At 37.6% G+C, this 26082-nt stretch overlaps 1 protein-coding gene across 2 annotated transcripts in view; it reads left to right on the top strand.

Annotated features, from left to right (window-relative positions):
• ADAM12 (ADAM metallopeptidase domain 12) overlaps positions 1-25281 on the top strand; it is a gene marked incomplete at its 5' end in the record, with an annotated part of 180886 nt that extends 155605 nt beyond the window's left edge. For both annotated transcript variants that reach the window (XM_084289704.1, XM_084289703.1), the window contains 9 exons: positions 6963-7071; positions 7183-7381; positions 10401-10478; positions 12597-12705; positions 15458-15593; positions 16253-16361; positions 16837-17019; positions 22759-22886; positions 25185-25281. In XM_084289704.1, the coding sequence (XP_084145830.1) occupies positions 6963-7071; positions 7183-7381; positions 10401-10478; positions 12597-12705; positions 15458-15593; positions 16253-16361; positions 16837-17019; positions 22759-22886; positions 25185-25245 (1112 nt within the window). In that variant the 3' untranslated portion in view covers positions 25246-25281. The remainder of the gene's footprint in view (positions 1-6962; positions 7072-7182; positions 7382-10400; positions 10479-12596; positions 12706-15457; positions 15594-16252; positions 16362-16836; positions 17020-22758; positions 22887-25184) is intronic.
• Between the last annotated feature and the right edge of the window lie 801 nt (positions 25282-26082).

Here is a 26082-nt window from a genome sequence, read left to right as displayed (position 1 = left end):
TTCAGACCGCTTCCACCTGATCTCTGAATTGCTCATCCGCAGAATGTCTGCTTACATCCCAAAATAGAGTTCAATATTTAACACTAACACAAGATTCTCACAGCCCCTTGTGCATTTTATTAATTGGTGTTACTCTGTAAACCTGCCTCCTGATAATTCTCTTAGCAGAGTATGCACTGAAGCAGAGATTTTATTCACCCATGGGAATTCACTCACTTTTTGCAAAAATCTAAAATGATGAGCTCTTAAATTATCCTAAGCAGATGATAACCCAGGAAAGCTGTTCGCCTTCTACCTTTTTGTGGCCCTCCCACTGACATACCAGCATTAGCTCAGCATTTTGCTGTTGCCTGTTGCCTCACTTGGGACAAGTCATATCTTCAGCATCACACTTGGTCCCTCTTTCAAAGGGGAAAATATTTTGAACTCTCAGGGAGAGGTGATATTAAGAGCCACATTTAATTATTTCTTTTAAACTAACTTTTTTGGCTCCTTTAGGTTCCTTCAATTCAGTATCTAGCTTTTCTTTAACTCTATTTCAAGATTTTCATATCAATTTACGATGCACAGAGGTTTCCCTTGGTCATAGCCCTCATCAGAAGTCCACTGAAGAATTTATCAGTAATCTTCAGAAGAGCTCAGACCACTTTCCAAACTTTTCAAATGAACATTAAAGCATCTCAAGAAATAGTGCCAGTGATGCAGATAGCAGAGAGACATTAGCTTGCTCGTGTGGGTATAGGAACACGTTAGAAGAGTTCCAGTTCATAACGAAACTGCCTACGTGGAGAAAGCCATGCATCTCATGCACTCCTCTGAATCCCACTCGTGTCATAGAGGTAATATGAGCTCATATAGGCATGTGCAATTATAGCCTCCAGTCTTAGTCATACTGGGACTTTTTAATCCCCTGGATACAGAGATATTTCTCTCGTATAAAGCAAAACCTCCTTACGAACCAGTTTCCCATGCCATGGAAAGTTACTCAGTCAGACTGTTAGTAATTTTGGTTGCTTAGAAAAATTCAGCTAAAGGTCAGAAAGCTGTATTGCTGTAGCTCCCTTGCCAGGTCTGTTTCCTAACAAAGCACGTCCTCCAACACCCCCGGGCTCCCCAAGTTCTTTCTTGTCTTCCTTCTCTGGGCTATTCAACATGGGCACTGCTGTGCATGCAGTCTCCGGCGGTCAAGGCTGTGGGGGTCTGCTTGTGAGACAAATGACTTTGTTAGGAACAGGGCTCAAATGGTCACAACAGACATTAACTGGAATACCCTTATTATCTGAACCTGAACTGCAAGCCTCAGTTCTGAACTCACTGGTGCAGGTATAAATTAGAAATAATACCTGTAAATCTTCAAACTTCGAGCAGACTAGATTTCAAAAAAGAAAGGGGAGGGAGAAGAGAGGAAAAAAAAAAAAAAAGAGAGAGAGAGAGAGAAAAAAAAAGGCTTGTATTCTGAATTTAAAGACCGGGGCTGTAAATATCTCCACCTGCTCATACTTACATCTTGTTGGAGCATGAGCTGGCAGAAGAGGGCTGGAATGGGAAGAGGGGTGGGTGGGCCATGCAGCTGGAAATAGGAGAAGATTTCAAATCTTGCCTGCTTTGGCAAGACAGATAAGAAAACTGTTTCCCTCCAGCTCTGCTTGCAGCAGAAGGAGGGATTTGACATATCAAGATGTTGTCCCTGGGCTTTGTATCAAAAAGTTACCTTTGAACCTTTAACCCGATTGCTGTAATTGATTAAAATTTGTTTTTAACAACTGTGTGTGTTGGAGGTGGGATGAGGGAGTAGTTGTGTTTTTTTCAGAGAAAATGGAAAACAGGCCATAGTTCCTTTACATTAGTTCCCTTTTTCTTCTCTGTAAGAGAAAGCCGTGCAAAATACGTTAACTTTTCTTAAAACTTCATTCGGTATATTGAATTTCTTATCGATGTGTTCTCTTGTATATCTTTCTTCATTCATAGGCTTACAGATGCCCAATGATAAATGTCAATCTTAATATTTTTAGCTCTGAAGAAAAATAATGAGTTTGTCAGAGATCGTTTACATTAGGCTGAGCAGCAGGAATCTGTTTCCAAAAAGGAGTACTCGTGTTTCATCAGGTTTCTTTGTTACTTTCAACAGATAATTTCTGGAGGAAAATTGGAGGAATACTTTTTGCTTTTTCCTATCTGCAATAGGCTGGAGAGCTCTGAAAACAACCATAAATATCAAGTTCATTCTAGGCTGCTCACAGAACACACAGATTCCTCTTCTCTCTTTCTTGCATTAGTTCTCGTTGTTTTTATCTTTAAGGAGCAGCATGCATGAGGGGCTTGTGACCTTTTTTGTTTCGTATTAAAAAATTTCACATTGCACTGATCTGACCTATTGATAGTGGTGTGACAGAGTGATAGATCGATAGTAATGCATTTGTGTAATGTCTGGTACTCCACTGGCATTTGCAGGGAGCACCAAGATACACAGATAAAGCTATTTAAGAGAGAGGAATTATTGATTACCAAGGAATAGAAGATTCTCAGCTTTAAACTCTTGGCATTTTCTGCATTGACAAGAAAGTGATTCTTCAGGGAAGAAAAGGAAATGTTTGTCAGTGTGTTTTCCTACATTTCCCCAAGAGGGAAAAAGCAATGATTTGGGGGAGCCAATGGCATGCATTGACTTAATAATTAGAACATGCTTAAATCTGTCGCGTAGACATGGCCATTTGTTTAGGCAGGAACAATCTTAATTTTATTGTCAATATTTGTTACAAAGTCCTGTCAATGATACCAAAGCTTTGCATTTTTTTTCCAAGCACAACCCTACAAGCAAAACAGATAGGCTTTTCCATCTAAGTTAGGCAGCCAAGCCACTGCTATTTTTTGAAGGAATACGTATTTATCTGAGTACTGCAAAATTTGAATCTCATTTAGGATAACCAGTGAAACCAAACAGTTTGGGTCATCACAGATTTACAGCAATGCCTTTGCTTTTAGGGGTGTGAAAAGCATTAAACCATGTTCTCAGAGCTAGCGAGAGCTGGCATCCTCCTTACATGCAAAAATAATAGCTCAACCCCATCCCACTTTTCAGAGACTTGACAGCAGGGATCACCAAGATGAAGAGAAAGGCCAAGGGAAGCTCAAGGAAGTTTGCTTGGATCCTCAGTGCAGTAAAACAGACTTAATGAGATATAAAATCTAGGTGCAAACTACATGGCACACACAGATGTATTTTTATGCTTTTATTTATTTATTTAATTGGTCACGGTACTTGTTATCACGCTGCAAGTAAGAAAACTCCCATCTGAGTGTTTTTGTGTTTTTTTTTTTCCCCTCCACATTATGTACGCTCCATAGGTATATAATTTTAATAAGTCTGAGACAATGTTGGGAGGTGAGTCTAAATATCTTCCGTTTCTGCTTGCTGCCTGATAACCGAAGTTTCTCTGTTCTTGCAGTCAGCACCATGGTCAGAAATTTCTCTCTTCTCTTTTGGGAGACTGTGACAGTGTTTTATCCTCCCAGCAGGTCTTGTGCTGGTCTGAAATGACACAGCATTTCTGCACTGCTTCTGAGAGAGCAGAACATTTTTTTTTGCAATCTTAACATGAAAGAAGTGCGTTTGTCAATATACACGTTTGGAGGAAAAAAAAAAAAAAAGTCTCCAGGCTGACAACTGCAGTGGTGAGCTTTGACCTGCAGCAGTTTCAAACGGCTGATTTAATCCCTCAAATAAGGCTCAGCATGGAAAAGCTGACAGGACCTTAATTACAGGGTCACGATACTGTAATTATCAACAGCAAAGTGAAATAAACTCTGCTCATCCAGTTCAAAGCACTTAATATCCACTGTAAATCTCACAAATCATTTTGTCTTTGCCTGTAGAGGTAGCAAAATAGAGAAAGACAGGACTTTCTGCTGCAGTTTATGTGCTGCAATCATGATAAATGGGTTTCCTCCAGTAATGCAACATTACAATTCTCTTCCTTAAGCATCCTCTGAAATCCTGCTTTTAACTCGGTAGCTCCATCTGCTCAGCTTCTTATAGTTTGCTATGTTTTCATTTATAAAAATGTCCAAATATTGTGAGATAGCAGTCAGGAGAAGGAGCAGCCATCTGAATCCCAAGCAACCATGTGTTTTGGTTTGATACAGAAGACAGAAATTGAAGCTAGATTTTGGTTTCCAGGCCCCAGATGATCACTGGGTACCAGGTGTTTTCATACACAGACTGCTCCAAGCATGGCAGGGGAGCATTATTTTGTCCTCCATGACATCCGTTTTCTTGTCAAGTAATATTGGTTGGAGTTAAAGCTCACTAGCTGAGCCCTGCAAGGATGCTGCAGATGTGTTTTTCTTCCTGCAGGCAGCTTTCCATCACATGTACCATGCTTGACTTCTACAGTCAAAAAAAAAAGAAAAAAAAAGGAAAAAAAAAAACAAAAAACAAAAAACATTTCACTAGGTGAAAGGGAAGGTAAATACCTTAAACTCTCAGTCTTTCAGCAAGCCCCTTATTTCCTTAATATCATTTTTTTAATAAGCATTTTATAGGTCACTTATAGGCAAAGCATGGGACATTCATTTTGCTTTTGGCAACTCATGGAGCCACACACTGCTCTGAAAAGTGTGTCCGTGCTCTGGGCTGCTGCTGACACATCCTCCAGCCACCCCAGTGACACTCCACTGGCTGAACTGGTTGGGATTCATGGGTCCCAGCCAAAAAAATATGGAGACCCATCGCAATTGCATATTGTCATGGGGTGAGGTAGGTCTGAGGAAGTCAAACACTGCAGATGTTGGAGGAAAAAGCAATTATTTTTTCTTGGACTTTTACTTACAGCATATTTTTTCTTTCCTGCCTTCCCTCTCCACTCTGAAGCTGGCATAGTGTATGCACATGTTAATGTTTGCATCATGCTGAATAGTTAATGTGCCTGCCCTGGATAGACGAGGAGGAATCTACATGCTGAAAATGTAAATTTTACTTTTGCATTTTGCACAGTGTCTTGTCTGGATGCTTTTGTTGATTTTTGATTATTGCTTGTGGTTTAATGAAAAGAAGCAAAAGAATCCTGTGCAAGTCCCTTTAATAGTTCCAGATTTGAGTAAAATTCTGAACTCAGCAAGCTTAATAGTAATCTTCCAAAGAATTTTAGGCTCTTGTCCTTCTCTCCAGGGAACCAGCAACTCACAGTCTGTTCCTTCTGTGCCCTGCTTTCTCAGTTTTCCATTTTCAGTATGTAAAAATCTTAGAAGGAAAAGAGGGTGCCATCTTAAGCCTCTCCAAGTTTTAATATTTTGTCCTTAATAGCATTAGATTGCTGTTCAGCAGTATATAGTATTAGTCAAGCTTCTAACTGTGAAATGCAGATAATTAATTGAGGCTTTAATCTCTGAGTTATTAGTGAAAAGATCCATGCTATCTGGGAGTTTTACAATCATATTTGTATGTTCTTCTTCAGGAATTTGACCCCCTTTTTTAAAGCCTTCTTCCTCTTTGAAGGCTTTCAAATCTTCATGATAGTTTAAATAAATTATATGTTTTAGCCACAGTTATAGGCATATGCACTGGCAAGTGGCTCAAAATATTTGAAAGATGGAACATGTGAAAAATGGAACATTAATTCTGTCCCTGTTAAAGATCAGGCAACACTGAAAGTGGTATGTTCTCAGCCTTTAGGCTATCACATCATTTGTTGTCAGTTATTTTTGTTTCAGTTTCACTGATCTATCAAAAGTACAAAAATGTATCTAGCAGATACATGCCAAGAGAGTCAGCCAATATATATCCTTACCAACTTGTCTCCTCAAAACAAGTCTGTGTATTGGAGCACTTGAAATGTTGGCAATGACTTGATTGTGCTATTAATTATCTTCATGGAAAGAAAATATGGGACAGCAAAGGGCCCTAATCTATCAAAGAGCAGCAATTATTTGCTGGAAACAAAAGCTACACTTCACATTAGAACAAAGGAATGAAATTCTAATATGGGGACTAATTAAATATTGCAACAGTCAAGCCACAAAAGTACATTCTCCACCTCTTAGACATGTCAGATGAATGCACGGATGTAGAAGATATTCTGTAGTTGGTCATAATCTGGGAAAAATGGACATAATATTATCTGCATAAGGGATTAGAGTAGATGTTCTAATAGCACCTTTTAACTTCTAAAATGTGGGGATGAGTAATCTGTCTGCACAGACATTTCCAGTACTAATGCCATCAGAGAAGTTCCAGTGCTGTTAGGATAAGTATTACAAAAGGCTACGATAGATAAGAACCAGATGCTGTCTGTCTTCCCAGATTCCTAGTTCCACTACCCTGGTAGAAATGATCCTGGTTTCAAATCAGCCTTTCCTCTCAGGCATGGATTTACTGAAGATTAAGGTGGAAACAGGTTCCTTTCCTCTCCCCAGTGCATTAACTTGATCCAACAGCACCATATTCTCTTTGCCACGTCACACTGTTGTGTGACGTTCTCATTTGCAAATGGATTTTTTTTTCTGGTTTCTTGTTGTTCTGAACTATAGTTAAAAGGGCCTTTCTTGAAAACTATTTCCATTGGCTTCAGCTCCTGGGCCCTTGCTAGAATCACATGGACCCCTGTAAAAGGAAGGGAGTTAACTTACCAGCTGGCCTATGTCTTTCTTCACTAAACCAGATTTGGCATTTGCTAAAAGTTTTTGTGTCCTAGGAGGATTCACAAGAGGACCATCATGTAGGAACTCTGAAAGAGAATGAGTTCAGCATTGTCTACTGCACAGGGCTGCCAAGAGAGACAAAGGACTGTGGAAAACCCACACATTCAGGCTCTTCAATTAGCATGCTGATCCAGCACAACTGCTCTGCTGTGCTTCATCAACATGCAGATCACATCTTATCTTCCCCTAAAACATCACTGGAGCTCAAAGAAAATTATTAAAAACACCTTGTACGAGATGAAAGTTCTGACTAGGTTTCGTTTCAGGTGCGAAACCTGCTCCTGGGATCTGCTTTGAGAGAGTCAATTCTGCAGGTGATCCTTACGGCAACTGTGGCAAAGACTCCAAGAGCTCCTTTGCCAAGTGTGAGCCCAGGTAGGGTCTCTTGGTCTCTCCTCACCAACACAGGAACTGATGTGAGGGTGGTGGGAATGGGTATATAACATCTACAATGATTTAACGTTTCATTTTGTCTGTTTCCTTCAGAGATGCAAAATGTGGAAAAATTCAGTGTCAAGGGGGAGCAAATCGGCCTGTGATTGGTACCAATGCTGTTTCCATAGAAACCAATATCCCCCTTCAGGAAGGTGGAAAGATCCTGTGCCGTGGTACCCACGTGTATTTGGGGGATGATATGCCAGACCCGGGTCTTGTGCTGTCGGGAACCAAGTGTGAAGATGGAAAAGTAAGGTTCTGAAACAATCCCAGACAGAGAGAACATCACCACCTTCCTGCTGCACAGTATTTTTTACTAAACTGACTGGTTTTTGCTTTGGGATTTTTTGATTTTTTTTTTTTCCCCACAAAAGAATTGGTTGGCTCTTATTGTTTCTCACACTGAGTCAGATGTTTACTCCCTTCTTCTGGCCACTGTTCTGGATTACAGATTTACAGATGCAATGAAAGTTGCTTAAATTAATAACTGTTGTTTTGTTTTGATTTTTTTAAGACAGCCCCAAGTTCCTATCCAGTTAGGATAGAGGTTCCTTGAAAAATAAGTACAGCAAAGTACACTGCAGAATAGTTAATGAAATTCTGATAAAATCATGCTATTCACTGGTGAAAGCAAGACGTAGAAATTAGCATTGCAGTTGAGTTGATGTTTATTCCTACCTAAGTTCAGGGTTTGGTGTTCGAGGGTTGGAAACTCCCATGCCCTCTAAGTGTCCTTTGCACTGCTTCAGGGTGCTCAGCTTGCAATAAGCTCTCAAATAAGTGTTCTAGCTCGGTGAAGAGATCTTGAAGACTTGGTAGATTATACAAATACATAAAATCTTGAGTAGTTTGGGGAGGAGACAGTAATACCTAAGAATTAAACAAATCAGAAATCAGGCGAGCAAACAAAAGGGTATTTATTTATTTATTTATTTTTCACAGAGCGTTCTGTGAGCTCTGTCAATGGGTTGCCACAAAATGTAAAACAGTGAGTGTGTTCAAGAAGTGAATAACTAGCTTCACTGGGGAAAAATACATCAAGGGTTACTTAGCACTTCTGGCATAGAAAGTCCCCATACTGCAGGTGTGTGCTGGGGACGTGCCGCTCTGTGCTGCTGTGCTTTTACACAGTTGCTTTTGCATCCGCTACTATTTTCATGGATTTTTCTACCAGTGCTGCAAACTTTCTCAGTGTGTATGGCATTGCAAAATTATCATTAACTTCACTTTAGATTTCAAACTGTATTTATCTGATCTGCTGATTATGCCACCCCTCCTCTTTTTCTTGCAAGAAAAGCTGTTTCTGTAAGATCTATTTTAAAAATATAAACCCGTTTATGTTCAGCCATCAAAACTGATTTTTGCAATCATATTTTGCAAACATTCTGATTTATCTGGCATGAATTTAGTCCAAATTTCATGTGGCTGTCTCATTCATAGGCTTTCTTTGGAGAGAAAATGAACAGAAAAAGGTGGGAGACAGCCATGAGTTTAAAGAGGGGAGGAATGGAAAAGAGTCCAAGAACTATTGAAATGAAGGTTTCATACCCTTAGTGGATTACTGGCAAAGAGGAAAAAAAATGCTTTGATAATTTGTGGTAAATTCAAATAAGCCTCTGAATTTCTGAATGCTTTTGAATTATGTTGGATTACCACTCTGCATTGGGAACGGTTTTAAAACATGTCCCTAGTGCAACTCCAGTTCTGGTACAGGAAAACAACCCTTACACAACATTTCTAAGTCAATCTGTTATAAAACTTCTTTTCAAAGAAAATTCAACGCTGGGAAAGAACCCCATTATGTTTTACTAATGAGTATTTAATCTTTCTAATCTATCTAATCATACACATGCACACTATAGAATACGCAGGCTAATACTTATGAAATTGTATGTTTTACTTTGAGGACATTAGTGCGTTTGTATTATGGATTAAGAATATGAATTTAAATATTCTTGAGTTTTCTAAGCTGAAGATACACAATTTGAAATGCAGCCATTTTAATGTGATCAAAATTCTGTGTGCTACTGCACTATGAATATTTGAATTGTGAATACTGCTGTAATCAGACCATATTCTCTACATGCGTGCATGTTGATGCCAATTCACTCTAATTTCCTTTCCATTTTTCCTTCTCCCCAGGGGATAAGTGCCCTGATTAAGCATCCCTGTCGTCTCCTTCAACACTTTTCCCTGCTTAATGCTAATTATTGTGACTGACTTTTAGTACTACTGAACTGAACTGCAGTTAAACATGAGCAAAATTGTGCAGTGACTTTTTTCTCTCTTTCTTTCTCTCTTTCTTTTTTTTCTTTTTTTTTTTTTTTTTTTCCTGATCAATAGAGTATAGCAACAATCATTCCGGTTGCATTTTTTTTTCTTTTTACAATTTTGAATAGAATAAATTCTCATTACTGACATCCTCATCAGCCATTTGACAGTTTGATGGTGTTATTAGACAGTGCCACTCTTCTTTTATACCAGTTTTCAGCTATATTGGCAGAGTAAAGTTGTCCTGACTGGACAGCAAAATATTTTGCATGAGTACGTTGCATATGCTACTAGTTTACTTCCATTTCCTGTCAGGTTATTATTATTACTTTATGAATCGCTGTTTTATATTTGACATCAAAAATTTGTTTATCTTAGGGAAACTGTCAGTAAGATCTCAGTTTTGCTGATGAACAATAATGAGCCATACGTATCTATAAGCTCAGGTAAATTTTCAGGCTGTCCTGGGGCAAGTTCCACACTGGCATATAAGGGATATATTGAGCAATTGATATCAATACTGTTACGCTAATTTATGGCACAAAGGGACCTGAACTGAGACCTACTCAATGCATTTCTTAGTCCTCAAAAATGCAAACTGCTGTGTTGTTTTTTTTTTTAATTGACTTGAAAGAAGGAAAACAAATAAAGAAAAAATAAATGGTTCCACCCGAGTGAAACTCTGCCTGTTTAGTTACACAAGCTCAGCATATTAACCAACTATGAACTATGACTGAAATTCAGTATTGGCCAGGGTGCAATATTTAAATTCCACAGATTTGGACATAAAAGGTCCACAAAGAAGAAGACATCTACTGCTGCTGTCCTTATCTTTTTGTCAGCATGCTGTCAGTGCAACTTGTATGTTGGGAAATCTTCAAAACTGCTATAGGAGCCATTAACAGATGAACAGATGTAAAGAGTTTGAGAGGGACATGGTCTATGGTGAGCACCAGCAGTTCTGCTCCTATTAAAACCCCTCTTTCCTTATTTTGCAGATTTGTCTTAATCGCCGGTGCCAGAATACAAGTGTTTTTGGTGTACACAAATGTGCAACAAAGTGCCATGGACGTGGAGTAAGCATTATGGGAATACTTTTTTTTTTTTTTTCAGTCAATAAACACCAGACAAGACATGATTTTAAGTAATACATTTGAGATATGTGATTCTTTGTAATATATGAGTCAATGTCATTGCAATATTTTTTTCTTATGTATTTCAATTTTCCATGTCCCTTATATGAACTACAAGAAGTGAAATTATTTTCATTTAACAAAGGAATATTTATCAGTTAGTAATTATCTTATTCTTAATTAACAGTCTGTGATAAAAAGGAATTTTGTCATCTTCAAAGAAATTTTGTCTAACCTTCTGTCATGAAAATTTTCCATTAACGTTTCAAAAAAGACAGTTTCTATGTGGGTCCAGAAAAGCTTAAATATGCATTTGAATTGAGATATCTCAAAAAAGCATTTCCAAAATTATGAAAATAAAGTATATAGATGAGTTTCATGGTATGAAAGTGACAGAGAATGAAATATTTGAAATCAGTTAACAACAGCAAAGTGTTTTGAATGCTAGTTTATATTATGAAAATGTTAATCATGTCAAGCTATGCCTTATTAACCTTGATTTTCTAATGATCTGTTTGTTTCTGTGAAAAATTTTGGAAATGCCCTGTCCTGTCCTGTGAGGGGATTTTAATTTACTTTATTTTATCATCCCACATACACAAAACTGTGCAATGTTAATGGTGATGCATCTTATCATTGTGCTGGAATAAGCACTGGCTTAGATAGACATCTTTGTACCTACAGTAACTCCTGAGTAGTCAAAAAAGGATTTCATGGAACCATAGAAGGGACCTCCTGGAGTGCTTTAATTTAAAAAATAATGCTTAACAAATTATATTTTCAAATATCTTGCTGTTTTTGAAAAGTGAATAATTTCTTTTTGCATTTTGTATGACCATAGCAAGGCTAAACTATGTGAAGGATGCTTTAATACTCTGCAGACAGAGCCAGTATAGTTTGCTGAAAACCTGCCAGCTGACCTTGCAAGAAAATGCATATTTGAAAACTTTGTGAACTAATTCATGTCTTATAAATCCATCTATTGTGTAGCTTTTCCATGACGGTGGCTGATAAGTGATGAACAGTGTTAGCACAGAATTAAGGACCACATTGATAACTAGCCCTAAGCCCAAAAACTTGCATTAAAAATAAATTTGAGCATCTACCTGCAACTGTGCTTTCTTTGTCCTGTGCAGGAAAAGTTTTGGCCTGTTCACATTATGTATTGTTCACTTTATGTATTCAGCTGATACAGCATGGACCACTAGCCCCAGTATTACTATCATAGCCACTACCTGGGTGTTAGTGAAAGGGAATAAAAAGCAGCCCTTCTTTTGATGGGTGTTCCCACGGGAGTTTGGGACCTCCTGTGGGAATAGCCGAGTCTACCAGCTCCTTTCTTCTGTGCAGGGGGAACTGGCTGCTATTGAAGATGGACTTTGGTCTCTTGGAGCTCTCTTACTCTGCAGGGAGCATTAGGTCAATCAGGTCTCGCTAGTTTTTCCTTAGCCCTGATAAAAACCACCAGAACACTGAGGACTGCATCTTTATAGGCCATACAATTAGGATATCTAGGATATCAAAGGGAGTTTTTCCTCTGCCCTGCTTTCAGTTTCACACCTTCCAGCAACTGCTCCAACTGCTGAAGGGTCTGAGCAGTGGACAAATCAATGTGCAGCCTAACACAAACCCTTGATGGGTAGGAGGATTCAAGTGGGCTGACAAAGCTTTACTGTATTAACAATCTTGTTCCTGGGAGGGCAGAAGGAACAGAAGTTAGAAAGCAGGTAATGTTGCTGCTGGAGACAAAGAGAATAAGACTTAAGAGGTGTGTGATTATCCTTATTGTGATTATTGAAGTTGTCAACTGTTGCAACTCAAACTATTACCTGCCACATAAATAATAATACTTTCTTTTTTCCTTGCTCTCTTGCCTTTGGAGTTGCTTTATGCCATCTTAGCTGTGGCAAGGAGCAGATACCAGTACATCTCCCTTGTGACAGGAGCTTTATTTCTTTCAGATGTGTCACTATCTGATTAAGAGGCGGTATTGGCCAGAGCCCTTCTCAGATGTATAGTATAATACTTTTCATGTTAGGTCATCTTTCTTTTCTTTTGAAGGTCTGCAACAATAAAAAGAACTGTCACTGCGAGGCTGACTGGGCCCCCCCCTACTGTGACAAGCCAGGGTTCGGTGGCAGTGTGGACAGTGGACCCATAAGGCAAGCAGGTGAGTAGCAATTCATGCTTTACCTGTCATTTCCATAATAAAGAATGAAAATACAGAATGCTGTTTTGTGAGTAACGAGCTTGCAAGATTGGGATAGTCAGTAAAGTCTAATGGCTTATTCTAAATGCATTGGTGCCAGCTTGAAAATCTAGTGAAGCAAAACCAAGGCCAGCTGAGTCCGTCAGTTTTCTTGCATAACTAAAGGCACAGTAGTCCCAGTGAGTCTCATCTTGTGTCATCTTTCTCTTTTTTTTAAGATATGTGGTCATGTTTAGAAGCTCCCTGAAATGGTATTGATCTAAGCCGAGGGTGAGGAGCTAACTCCCACGCTCATGCTAGCCCTGTTGCCATGGTAGATGAACGTTGCAGTGCTCTGGATTCACGCTGAGATATGCCAGGGTCCAGAGCATTTTCCAAGAGTATCAGGACAGAACAACCTTATTGTATGCATGGCCTGTTACTATAGCTATGTGCCTAATGAAAACTCAATGTATAGATTATACATGCAAAAATTTTGCATATTCAACAATATATTTGATATCGTGCTTCTAAGAAGAATCAGCTTAAAACTACATTTTTATAAATAACTTCCACACATTCATCAGGAGTTTCCTACCATACAATAGTAGCACGAGATGCACATTTTCTGTAATTTGTATTTCAGTTTCCCGTTGTTCAGTCTGTAGAACATTGGCATCAGTATCTTACTTCATCTTTGGCCAGCCTCAGAAGGAATTATTTCTACACATGGTGCAATTTTATAGGATTTGATGATCATCACCTGCCAATTTTTCTCCAAAGTATTGTAACTTTAGTGACTTCCATAGAGATATTTCTGATTTATGTCTGAGCAAGTGACAGGACCAGCAGTCTACTCACATATACGTATATAACCTAAAACTTGCTGGAAAGTGATCTGCAAGTTTTCATATGAATAATGCTATTCAAAACCAAAATGGATTGTATTCTCTACATGCCAGATCCTGCAGTGAATTGTAATGCTGGATTTATGACATCACAGTCATTTCCATTACAAAGCTGTGCATTATGATTTCTCTGTTGAAATGTCTTTTTTTTTTTCTTTTTTTTTTTAATACCTACCAACTGGTAAGATAGCAAAGAAACTGTGCTCAGGCACCGAACAAGTGTGATCACTTGTGTGTTAAATGTTTTTCTGTTAAGATATGCTCTAAAGCATTACAGTCCCTTTTCAGCTTATCTTGTATCAAAGTATCTAGGGAGCTACAAAATATATTATAATAACACGCTGCACAGACAAAGCTAACTGCAAAAGGCAAATATAGGGTATCTTTTATAATTCTTGCATTTTGTGTTTTGGAAGCCAACACTTCAATTTAATAGAAAACCATGTTAACAATAGCTTAATGCAGTGTGGTATTTTGGCCATTTTTCTCTAAAGACAGGGCTAAATTCAATAATTCTGGGAATAAACAAATATGGAAATTGCTAGAGGACCTAATTTTCTATCCCTGACATTTGAATTTAAATATGAGCTCTTGATGGGGTGGTTTGGATTATGATTTGAGTAGTCTGCACATCTCTAAATCAAATTACAGAAGGATTAGATCAATAAAATACATTCATCTTAGTCAAATGTGGCACATGGTCTCATTAGTATTTAGTAACTGATTTTACCCAGCTGACTCGGAGTAAACACATGTGTTTGACTCCATATTTTTCTTATAAAGAAGCCTTACATATTTAATTGTTAGGTGGAGAAGTTAATTAATTTTAATTGCATAATCTGAGTTTATTAATTTTATTAATCTTTTAGAAATGGTGAGGGATTTACTGTTCTGCAGTGCTACAGAGTAAAAATCGCAGCACTTCACACCCCATCGAGCCCCACGTGCAGCTTGTTGAGTCAGTGCTGCTGACTGTGTTCACCATTTCGGCGCGAGCTGAGGCCAGTCGATGAGAGCCAGCTGGCTGAAATTCAATCAGGATAAGACCGAGACAGTGATGATAGGTTACCAGAGCAAAGATTAAAGATGCATCTCCTACTGTGGGAGTGTGCACTTTTCAGGTCGACAGTCCTGCAAAATCACAACATCCTCTCCTCCAGGCCATGATCGTATCACATAGCAGCAGCTCTGATGCTTATGGCTTACCTCTTCCTAAAAAATAAGGCTTGCTTTCAGCTGCAAGTCATCTAGTCAGGACTTGCATCTCCACTGAGCCTCACTTAGGTCCCAGCAATGTACTTAACGTAGCTTAAAGCGCTCTGAAAACTGGAACAAGTACAGGAGGCTGCAGTCCCGTGCCTAGGCAGCACATTCCTCTGAAAGCACACAGCCCCAGTGCTGAAGACACTCCTCCAGCTCCTTGATTGCCTCCAGATTAGACTTGACAGCCACCTGGGCTGGACCACACCAGTCCAAGTGCAATGAAACCCCAGTTATAATGAAAATCTAGTTACAAAGGAGCTAGAGCTACAGCTTATGCTTGAGGGACAGACGTTGCACTTAACCCACACCATAAGCTAGGTCTCTATTTGGTCCTTCTTCCCTTCCTCTCCCCCCTGCCCTGGAAGTAGGCAGCCCATGAGGAAGGCACCAGCTGGCACTGCTACAGAGAGATAAGAGTTTGAGTCTTTAGCACACAGTTTATTCACGTCACCTGCACTGCAGTTAGAAAACCAGACAAGGCAGCAATGTCCTGCTCCGTATACATAACACATTTGAATAAAGATGGCTCCTAATAGAAGCAAACTCAATGTGTTCTGTTGCAGATAATAAGAGTTTAACCATAGGAGTGTTGATAACTATTCTGTGCCTTATCTTTGCTGGGTCAATCATGTATCTGAAAAGGAAGACTTTCATGAGATTACTGTTTACAAGTAAGAAGACAACAATAGAGAAACTAAGGTATGATCATTTTGCCTAATTATACTGCCTATTATTATTATCTTTAAAGATATTTGTTAAAAAAAATAGCTGTAAACATGGCAAATCTCATCTTGGTGTTTATCACAGAATGGTCTGAATATCTTTTAGAAAGAGCCAGCCTTAAAAATATTCACACAGTATTATCAGCAGAATTTTTCCTGGTTTAACTTTACTGATTGTCAGTAATAATGTGGGTTTTGGTTTGACTATATACCTCTTTTTGTGATTGGAAAAAAAAAAAAGTTCAAAAATTGAAGGAAGTCTTACCTTCATATTCATTTGCTTGAAATGGTCTCATTATATTGCATGGCCTTTTATCTAAACTCAGTCGAGTGAGCTGAAACTTTCATATTTGAGGTCATTACTGTTTAAATGCTAGATTCATTAGAAGAGTCTCTTGGGTGTTACAAAGCTGCATTTCCACAGATTGCAGAAGCTAATTTAACAGACTACTGGTTTCAAAAAAATCAATATTTATTTTTATTCTTGCAGGAGCACTAGAGAATTTTTACTTTCCTTGTTTACTATGAAAAGTCAGAAAGACCTTGCAAAATCTCATTCTGAAAAGAGGTTACTTTTTAAAAAAAAATGCTATAAAGCAGAATGTCGTGTTCAATAAATGTATGCTTGTATTGCAGGTCTGTGAGTCCAACAAGGCCTTCCAGTTTGTCTGAGCCTAATCACATTCACACCACATCTCTCAGTAAAAACCTCATCATGAAGCCACAAAATACAAACATACCAAAAGTAAGTCCCTGGGTAGTTTAAAATAAATAAATAAATAAATAAATAAAAATCTGTTTTGGATTTCATTTAAGTAATTTATTCTAAATCAATTACATTACATCAGTACATACTGATATCACATAGAAATAAAACATGCAAAACGGGAGAAGTAGGCCTCAGAATACAGTAATGGCTTCCAGGTTTTGCACAGGTGGGGATGTTAAGCACATGAAATAAATTCTTGTCTTTGGGACAGAGTCAGCTGCCTTACACCAGAACACCACATCTAAATGGTGAACGATTAATGCTTCAGTAGGACTCTGGAAACTGTTAATCACCATTCCGGTTGCAGGGGAGGTGTCGAAGGTAGATGAAAGCAGAGCAGAAGAGAAAAGCAAGTGAATAATGTGACTTTTTAAGGAGTAATGCCTATATCAATGCTCATATCAACTCCTGAAGTTTATAACTGTTTTCTGGGGTGGGGTTATTTCTGCAGAGAGATGGCCCGAGACGACCGCTGCCGTATCAGATCGTTGACATTAGCAACCCTGTGAAGACGGATGATTTACCACCGTTAAAAACACCACAGCGAGTCCTACCACCCCTTCCCCAGCTGCCATGTCATCAAGCTGTGCCTGGAAGACCCTTGCCAGCTAACCCCTCACTGAGGTTCTCCCAGGTAACCACAGATTTTCTTTTAACTTCTCTTCTGTTTAACACTGAGTGCGTGAATATCTGCATGTGATGAATAGGAATTAAGCAGTTTTCTCATCTTTCCCACTAGCCTTTTGCCATTATATTTTCTTTATACACTTTACACTGTTAGGAATGTGGCATAGATAATTTAATAAAGATTCCTTAAGCTCTCATTTTGCTCCAGAAGGTTATACGGGTTTCTGCCAGCTGTGGCAGCAATCCTAAAGATGAGGATCCTGAAATCTCTTTCCCCCACTCAGAAGACATAGCAGTATGAACAAGTTCCACATTAGAGGCAAACACAAGCTCATTTTGTCTGTTGCCAAACCGAGAGGAAGCCATAGCAGTTGTTAGCAAGGTGTCAAATACAGTGATATAATTGAGGAAGTCAAGTTACAGACATCTTGCCCGAGAGCAGAAGGCATTAGCTTGATGTAGTTCTGCTCTGCAGAAGGGTATGTAAATTGCTTTTTTTTTTTTTTTTTTTTTTTTTTTTTTTTTTTTCAGATCACAGATTTGAAAAGACTTAGAATTGTCTACACTTACTTCATTAAACCTATATTTCCTCTCAATGTTCAAATAGAGCTGATAGGTTTTTTTGGTAATAAGATGCATCTCAAAGCAATATTCAGGGTAGATGAAGTTGTCTGTGCAGTTGTCTATATTAAAACGTCCTTTTCTTGTCACTAACTTTTCTCTTATGGTCGCATTTGTAGCATGACCGTGTCTTAGAAAAACAATCAGGCAATCAGCTAGTTCTGTTTTGTAGACGTTTTTCTATTCTGGATAAAGTACAAAATTAAAATGAAATGAATATTATTATTGCCAAGCTATCTTAAATGAGTAGCACACTGGTGCACTTTCTACAAATCCGTACTCAAACAGTTGTGTCTTGAGGGACTGTGCCTACCAGTAGGCTAGCAAGGATGTCCAAGGACAGCGTTTTCTTCATGCAGCAACCTCGTGAGCTACTCCAAGACACTTTCCCAATGATTTGTAGAAGGATATGTCTATGAGAAACAGTTGTTGAATTGTAGTGCTTTGAAAGGCGAGTGCAGAAAGAACAAAGAAATAAAGAGGGATGAGACAGTGCTGAGCTGCCATGCCATTGTGCTTACAAATTTTGTCAGTAAGAAAAATGTTAAAAAAACATTTCAATTTGGACTGTCTGAACAGCAAATCACTCTGGTTAGATCAACTTTTAAAAGTAGGGACAGTTTATTAGCCTCTTTCCAATTAGTTTATCTTTTTCTTCTTCACTTTTCCATCTTGCTAGTCATTTATCTCCAATTTCAAAGGAGTGGGAAATATTGATTCTTTCAAAGCCTTTTTTTTTTTTTTTTTTTTTTTAAACTGGACTGGTACTGGTTTGTGTTGTTTTTGTCTTTAGCTCCAATGGTTTCATTGTTTATTTTCTTGCATTTATTGGAACATTCTGCATATTTCACATTGTTCAAAGTTAAGATTTTGAGCAAAAGTGCTTTTCCTATTTGTTAATCAAACTGTTTCCTTTAAACAATCAAACAGCAACAACAACAAAAAAGTATCTAGCAATTTACAAGCTTATGCTGCCTCATGCTAGCAGAAGACAGACAGAGAAAAGGTATTCCAAGAAAAGGAAACGTTTCTCACTCTGACCTGCCCAGCCTGTCACAGCCCAATGCACCACTACATGCCCTTCCCTTCAAACCTCACAAAGTGCAAGGTAGAATACTAGCTCTCTGGTGCCATCATTACCAGCATCTGACAGAGCTGAAACTGCCAAAATGTTTTTTCAGTTTAGCAGCTGAAAGTAATTGAGACTGCTACTCCATCAAGCAAAATATTGATGTTTTCAATTTTCAGTTGCAGCATAAAACAGTAACGAGACAAACAGTGGATGAACTCAGGGAAACTTAGTGAATAGGCAAGAGTGGCTTCTTTCAACATTATATCCCTATCATAAATTCAAGATTATCAGAAATAACTGCTTTTTATACTCTAGGAATACAGAAAACACCACAAGGGAAGCAAATTCTTTCTTCCCAAGTTAGCTATCTTACTCTCTCAAAGCTTAGAGAAAGTAGCTTTACAATAGTTTTAGTCTAATTTCATAGAATATCTTTCCTGTGTTGGAAGAGACCCACAAGGATCATCAAGTCCAACTCCTGGGTCCCCAAAGGACCACCCAAAAATCAGACCCTATGTCTGAGAGCATTGTCCAACCACTTCTTAACTGTAGCAGCTTCCTAACACTCAGCCTGAACTGTCCCTATCGCTACTTCAAGACGTTTATTTAATATAGACAGCAGTTAAAGTATTCCTTCAACACTAATTCCTTGGAACCACATCCATCAGGTCATCAAGAGAAAGCACTTTAAAAAAACATTGCTACATCCTTAATGTCATCTAGGTGCTCTGCGCTGCAGAGCACTGCAGAGGAGTAGAGAAAACCATTCACTTTGTGGATGGCTTCACATCTGCCTCAGTTTCAGTCAAGCTCTCCCATCTGAGAGATATATCTGAACACAAGCTACTTTCCTGCTGCTCCTGGTTTACAGCTTTGGGTAGCTAAGGCACAGTGGTATACTATAAGACAAGTCTTCTTCCCTCTAGTGACTCTTGAGACAGAAATGAATGGATTAGTATTTTACAGTAAATTTTCCTTCTAGATGCAAGTAGATTTAAAAAACAACAACAAAAAAACAGCAAATTAACTGATGCCAACGTTAACATTTAACAATCTTTTGACTGATAAGCAGCTTCTTCTTCCTACAGATGCTCTCACGAGGCAAACATACTTTATTTATGGGCCAGATTCACAATCAGTATAAATCAGCACAGCACCACTGAATCAAGAACACTGCGCAGGTTTATACAAACCATGAATTCAGTCCATGTATTCTGATTTGATCACTTCCAAACTTCCAATTGGTTTTGCTACTGGTTGCATTCAAGTGTAGTTTCTGATACTGTTATCTTATTACTACAATATATCACGTATTTTACAGGTCAGCCATATTACAGGAAATATGGCTTCGTATTTTCACTTGTTCCCCACTAAATTGGAGCTGGGCTCACCTTCTGCTCTTTCTGCCACAGTTATTCTTGTTAATACCTGTCGTATGTCATCTCAGGCCAGATTCAGACACAGTGGGCTAATACAAATGAAGTTCTTATCTAAATAGATTGAAGAAGGCAATCTTTCTCACTCAGTGCATTCCAGGAAAGAAACTTCTTCCAATTGCTTATTCAGAAATGTGTCAGTAAAAAAAATGTAAGCTACACATGCCTGATGACTTTGTAAGCTCTGGATGAAAACCGTGTTTTTCTCTCAGCTTGCCACACTAGGCCTGTCAAGCCAATTTTCTGCCTCTTTCTTAAGTATACTAACTCAAGGACAGTGTTTTTACAAACGCTTGGGGAAAACATAAAAAATAAAACTACAGGTGGTGATTAAACACAGGGCATAGCTAATACGAACAAACAAACTGGGACAGTTTTCATCTCTTTTTGTTCATTCATCATTACCAGATCTTAAGCTCTTCAGACCAAGACTTACTTCTCTAGACTGCCGAGCCTGCATCAGTTCCCCTTCCCAGTTATGGTACCTAAAGCTCTCTTCTAATTGAACAGTGAATACAAATCATGCAATAACAATTAAGAACTGATCAAGCAAACAGATGAATACTCATGTGATTGGACTAATTCAGGTGATTAATTCAGGTGTACTCAAAGAAAAAGATTGCTTTTGTGGAGGCAGTTAGGGGAATAAAGGCTTTAAAGTGTTCAAAGACGCATTCCTTATTGCTGTCTTTTTGCTGCTGTTGTTTCTGTGTTTTACTGTTTTTTTTTGTTGTTGTTTGTTTTTGTTTTTTAATGCTGCACTACGCAAGGTGATGAGGCTGCAAATAAATTTGTATATAACTTTCCATGCAATAAATATAGTGACTTTTAAAATCTTTATTTTTACTGTAAATCTAAATCAGTTATTAAAAAGTTATCACTTTCTAATGCTAACTTTTTCCATATTGGTATCCTTTACTTCAAAACACACATTAAGGTTTCATTATGTAAGAAGTTTAGTGCACAAAGTAAGCTTTCCTAAGAAATCCTGATGGTAAGATTTCTTTTCTTAACAGTTTTAGGGTTGTTCAGTTCTGTATCACTGGAAAGGACTGTGTTTTGAAGAACTTCCTTCTCTAGTGTTTAATTAAACTCCGTGACTTTCTGCAGGACAGTCCTGCGAGATAAAGTTACACTGTGTTTTAACAAGCTGATATTTATCTCAACATTTACCAGGCCTGATTATTTCAAGAATATCTGCAATATTTTTCTCCCTAGAGATGGAGCTTTTCCTTTCTCACAAGCTGCTTATAGAAAAATATTTTATTTGTTTTGTCATGAAAAAAGTTTTTCTGGATGCTGGTCGAGACTAACTTTTATACAGAATATGAGATTTGGTTACTACAACAAGTTAAAATAAGTTTTGTTTTTCATGTTGTTATTTCTCATTCACTTATGAACTAGTACTTATGCTGAGAGTAAAAAGAAATGCAACATTATATACAGCTTTGAAGTATAGCTTGCGGTAAATTTGAAGTGATTACATACAATATAGATTTAGTTAAGGTCTAAATTTTGCCTTTTTTTTTTTTTTTTTTTAAATCAAAATGCTTACTGATAGTCACCCTGCACTTTCTTTTTGGAAGAGTCAACATTTATCACAAAATGAAAACAAAAGGATGCTCAGTATGAATAATTAAAACTTGTACTTTATTTGTGAGTAATTCACGCCTCTTGTTTTCATAACATCCTTCAGAAGATATTTAACTAAATAACGCATGTAAACTTTTCTTGTTTCTTTTTGGTCAACTTTGCTAATGATAGTTATGGCAAACTAATAGTGATGAGTAAAATCACTCTGTACAATGTTTTTAGAGAAAGCGTGACAGTGCAGTTTGAAAAGCAGATGGATCTGGAGGTTTTGGATACTTTGGAGAGTCTTTGTGTGACCTGAGCAAGTCATCTAATCTATCCCAGTTCTTCAAGATGAAGACCACAGATAGATACACTACCCTGTTTGCAGGGTTTCAAGGACCACACAGAAAAGACATTAGCTCAAGCCCGATAGCAGATGACTTCTGTTCCTTATTAATAAATCATTTAATTCCACAAAATGAAAGCACAGCAGCATCTCTAAACAAAAGTTTCCACAGATGCTCCCAATTCAAACCAGACTTAGGCAGTTTGCTTCTGTGGTCATCTCAACTTGTATTATGAAGTAATTTCTAGTATTTCCACCTTTATATATATTGCATATATATTATATAATATATATATATTATATATATATATATTATATATATATATATAGTGCATATATATTATTTTTATTTTTTTATTTCTTCTTTTTTTTTTTTTTTTTTGTAACTGTATGTATTCAATCTATGTTGTTCTTCATCTGCTAATAATTTACCATTAATTTCAGTATGGATGCACCCAGTGTTTTTGAAGTTAAAAAATAAAAAAAAAAAAAAGAAAAGAAAAAGAAACAAAATCCCTAAAGCTTTGTTTTAAAATGTAGGTGCCTCTTTACTGGAAACGCGTTATGGCTTACTCATCTAAACATATCTGGTCACAACTACACTGAACTTATCCTTGCTCTTGCTCAGTAGTTGCTATGTTAAATCCATTATGTCAATTATAAAGACTAATATGATGACCTTGTGTTTTATAACAGGAAAATCACAAGCCAAACCCCCCTCGGAAGCCTCTACCAGCAGATCCTCTGAACAAAGCTCGTTATAACAGTGCGTGCACCCCAGTGCTTGGACACACAAAAGCTGCGCCTCCCATTACTCCTGTAAGGTTAGTTCTCATCAAAATGGCTTGGCTTGTAGCACTCGGTTCAATAAGGCAGGTCTAAATTGTCTTAGAGCAGATCCTCTGCACTCTGAGCTGAGCTCTACTGTATCTATTGCTGAGGGCTACGCGACAAACGTTTTCTACCTGCTCTTATAAAAGCATGCAGTATTGGATTGATTCCCAACAAGAGTACACTAGCAAAATTGCACTGACTTCCACAGGACTATGAGAATTTATAATGGAGGTCTTACTGGAAGCAGCTGGCAAAAACACTGCCCAATTACTATTTGCAATTCCTTGGAAGAGAAAGGAGTTAATAAACACCAGTTTCTGAAAACTCTTGCAGGAAAAAAGAATAAAAATAAATAAATAAAAACACTTAGCCAGCCCCCTTACAGAATTAGGCTGAGAACCAAGTGCTGCTGTTAAAATTTGCCACCAATGAAAGCAATTTTCTACTCATACATTTCACGGTAGAACATTAAGTCATCTGAATATAATACCCCAAATATTCAGAAAACACATAAGCTATATTTATCCAAAAAGGAATGTTAAGAATAAAAAAAATAAAAATCTAGAAGTGAAATGACTATCCCTACTAGTGATGGAGGGGGAATAATTAAGATTTAAAGGCTCAGCAATGCATACATGTCCTGTTTAATTATTTTATCAGATCAAAAGTATCTTATTGGCAATCAATCTTTATAAAGAGGTTTTGCCATTATTTTATATTTCAAAATTATCAGAAGGTAATCCATTCCATAATGGCAATGAAGTTGAAAGAATCAGGAATGCGGGGATTTTGTTATATAGGAACAAGCGTGTTGGTGTATATACAAACATAAGTATGCATGTAAAGAGTATGTATGTAAATGGAAGAATACATAGCAATTAAATTGCATGGACAACTAAGAAAGAAAAACAGGTAAATAGTTGCAGCAGAGATTTTTGGTAGGTCTACTATGTCATAAAGGCAGATTGTGGCTTCTTTTCTAACAAAAAAAAAAAAAAAAAAAAGAAAGAAAGCTTGAGTTTTGAAAACTAAACAAAAAAAATGCTGTTAGGCAGTGCAGTCCAGACTCTTCACATGATGAAAACTATGTGTCGAGATTATTTTTCAGATCTGTGTAGTCCCTAGAGCAACATATATGCAACAGGCAAACAGTTTAGTTGTAGGTAAACTCTGATACACCAAATCATAGGTCTCAGCAGCACAGAAAGCTTTAACAGTCCTGTCAAACTTCTTTTAAAGTATGCATTCCCACACCCCACTGTCCAAAAAGATCAAACAATTATATTACACCACAGTATTGTTCTATAACAGAGACAGACATGCCATTTATTTTTTTGAGCATTAGTTAGTAACAAACTTGCCAATTTCCTTCCGTCTTTTTGTTGCTGTTTTCTGAGATTACTCACTTTCTGGTAACAGAATGTTTAATATGTCAAGACTTTTTTTAATTGATTTCTCACAGGTCCATACTAGTTGTACAATAATTAATTATCGAATATCACCATTTTCTCCTTCTCTAATAAAGAAACATCCAGTCTTTGATGGACTCCTCTTAGGGATTGTATACAAAACTGTATCTAAAATTTCTTACTTTGCTGCTATTGACTGTTTAAACAACAATTCCAATTGCTTTAGGGAAAAAAAGTTGAAGTCGTTATTTTCTTGCCCAATAGTCTTCAGCTTCCTATGAATAAAAAGTGAGCTGCAGGGAAGATGAAAGTAGTATTTTAAGCCACAGGAATTCTGCTAGTGAGGCACTTAATATTGCTTAGAAAAATTAAAAATAGAATCTAGTTAGTTTCCTAATACTTGTAGAGAAAGACCATAAGAATACACTTTGATTAAGTCCCTGGCTGTGCCTTCTAGTAAGATAATCTGAAAGTAATAATACTTCCAGCTGACTGCTTCCACTGCTTTAAACCAACTGCTACTCTGCTGCCTTTAGTAGAGTTTTTGCAAAACTGGTGAGCACCTGGAAAAGTAAAGTTTAAAGGACAAGACCTGAAACACTAAGCGAGCTTATCCCACTGGCCAGGCATCAGTTACCACCTGAGTCCAAGGGAGGAGTCTGTGGGTACCACTTTAGCATATTGAGGGTGTGTGAGTAAGCTGTAAAGGGTGTCAGATCTTGTCCCAGTATGGCAGCCCCATGCTATTTGCCTGAAGTTAGATTCGATAGCACTCGCTGAGGGGTTTTTACCATTCCTCTACATGCCTCAAGCAAGCACTGGCCGTGAGAACTACCAACAGTTTAAATAACAATTTGCTATTTTCTTTCTTTCCAACAGACCTGCTCCTAAGCATCCACCACATGTATCCAGGTCCAGCAACACTGCTGATGTGAAATGACTAGGAAATCTGACACCTTTATTACAAAAAGTGAAGACAGAAGTTTGCACTATCTTTAAACTCCAGCTGGAGTTCATTTTTGTAACAATACTTAGAATTTTTAATGTTTAAAACAGCATTATTTTTAAGAATTCTGAGCTACTGCCTTTGGTGCTGTGCTGTGCTATGGTGCTCTGTATACTTGCTCAGGTACTTGTAAATTATTAATTTATGTTGAATATTTATTACAGTGCAGTGCACTGTAGTAGATATTTTTACCATAGCTGAGTTTTCCTAAAAAGGAAGCCTTTTTTTTTTTTTTTTTAATATTTCAATGAACTTGAATAATTCTGCTCTATTGGTCCTATGTAGGGTGTTTAGTTTTGATGAATCAAATGTATAAACAAATCAATCTCAATGGTTCATAGCAAACTCTTGAATAAGTATGTCAGGGTAAAAAAAAATCTCCCGAAACATGGTGAAATGTCCAATATTGCACACAGATGTGGAATGTGTGTTCTTACCAAAGTATCACTCAGCATTAGCAGTTGTACTGTAATAGCAGTTTTCACGTTGCTGTTTGAAATGGTCAAGAAATCTGTGCTATGAGAGAATGTCTTCTTTTTGGACAAGTTCTCTTACTGAAGAAGTACTGTATATCACAAAACTGTATTTTTTAACCTCATTTTCCTCAAACACATTATGGTTAGTACGTACTGATGCAGATATCAGGCCTTCCAGTGTCATTACCTTTCTGATGCTTTGGTAATTAAGTTCAACCAATACTCACTATGTTACATGTCTATACTGTTTAGACTGACAACAGATTACACATAAGGGGTGGGGGGAAGCCAAGCA

The sequence above is a fragment of the Netta rufina genome (assembly GCF_964035555.1).
Source record: "Netta rufina genome assembly, chromosome: 7".
NCBI classification, from domain to species: Eukaryota; Metazoa; Chordata; class Aves; order Anseriformes; family Anatidae; genus Netta; species Netta rufina.
The sequence above is the reverse complement of the archived record's forward strand: the minus strand, read 5'-3'. Positions and strand labels throughout refer to the sequence as shown.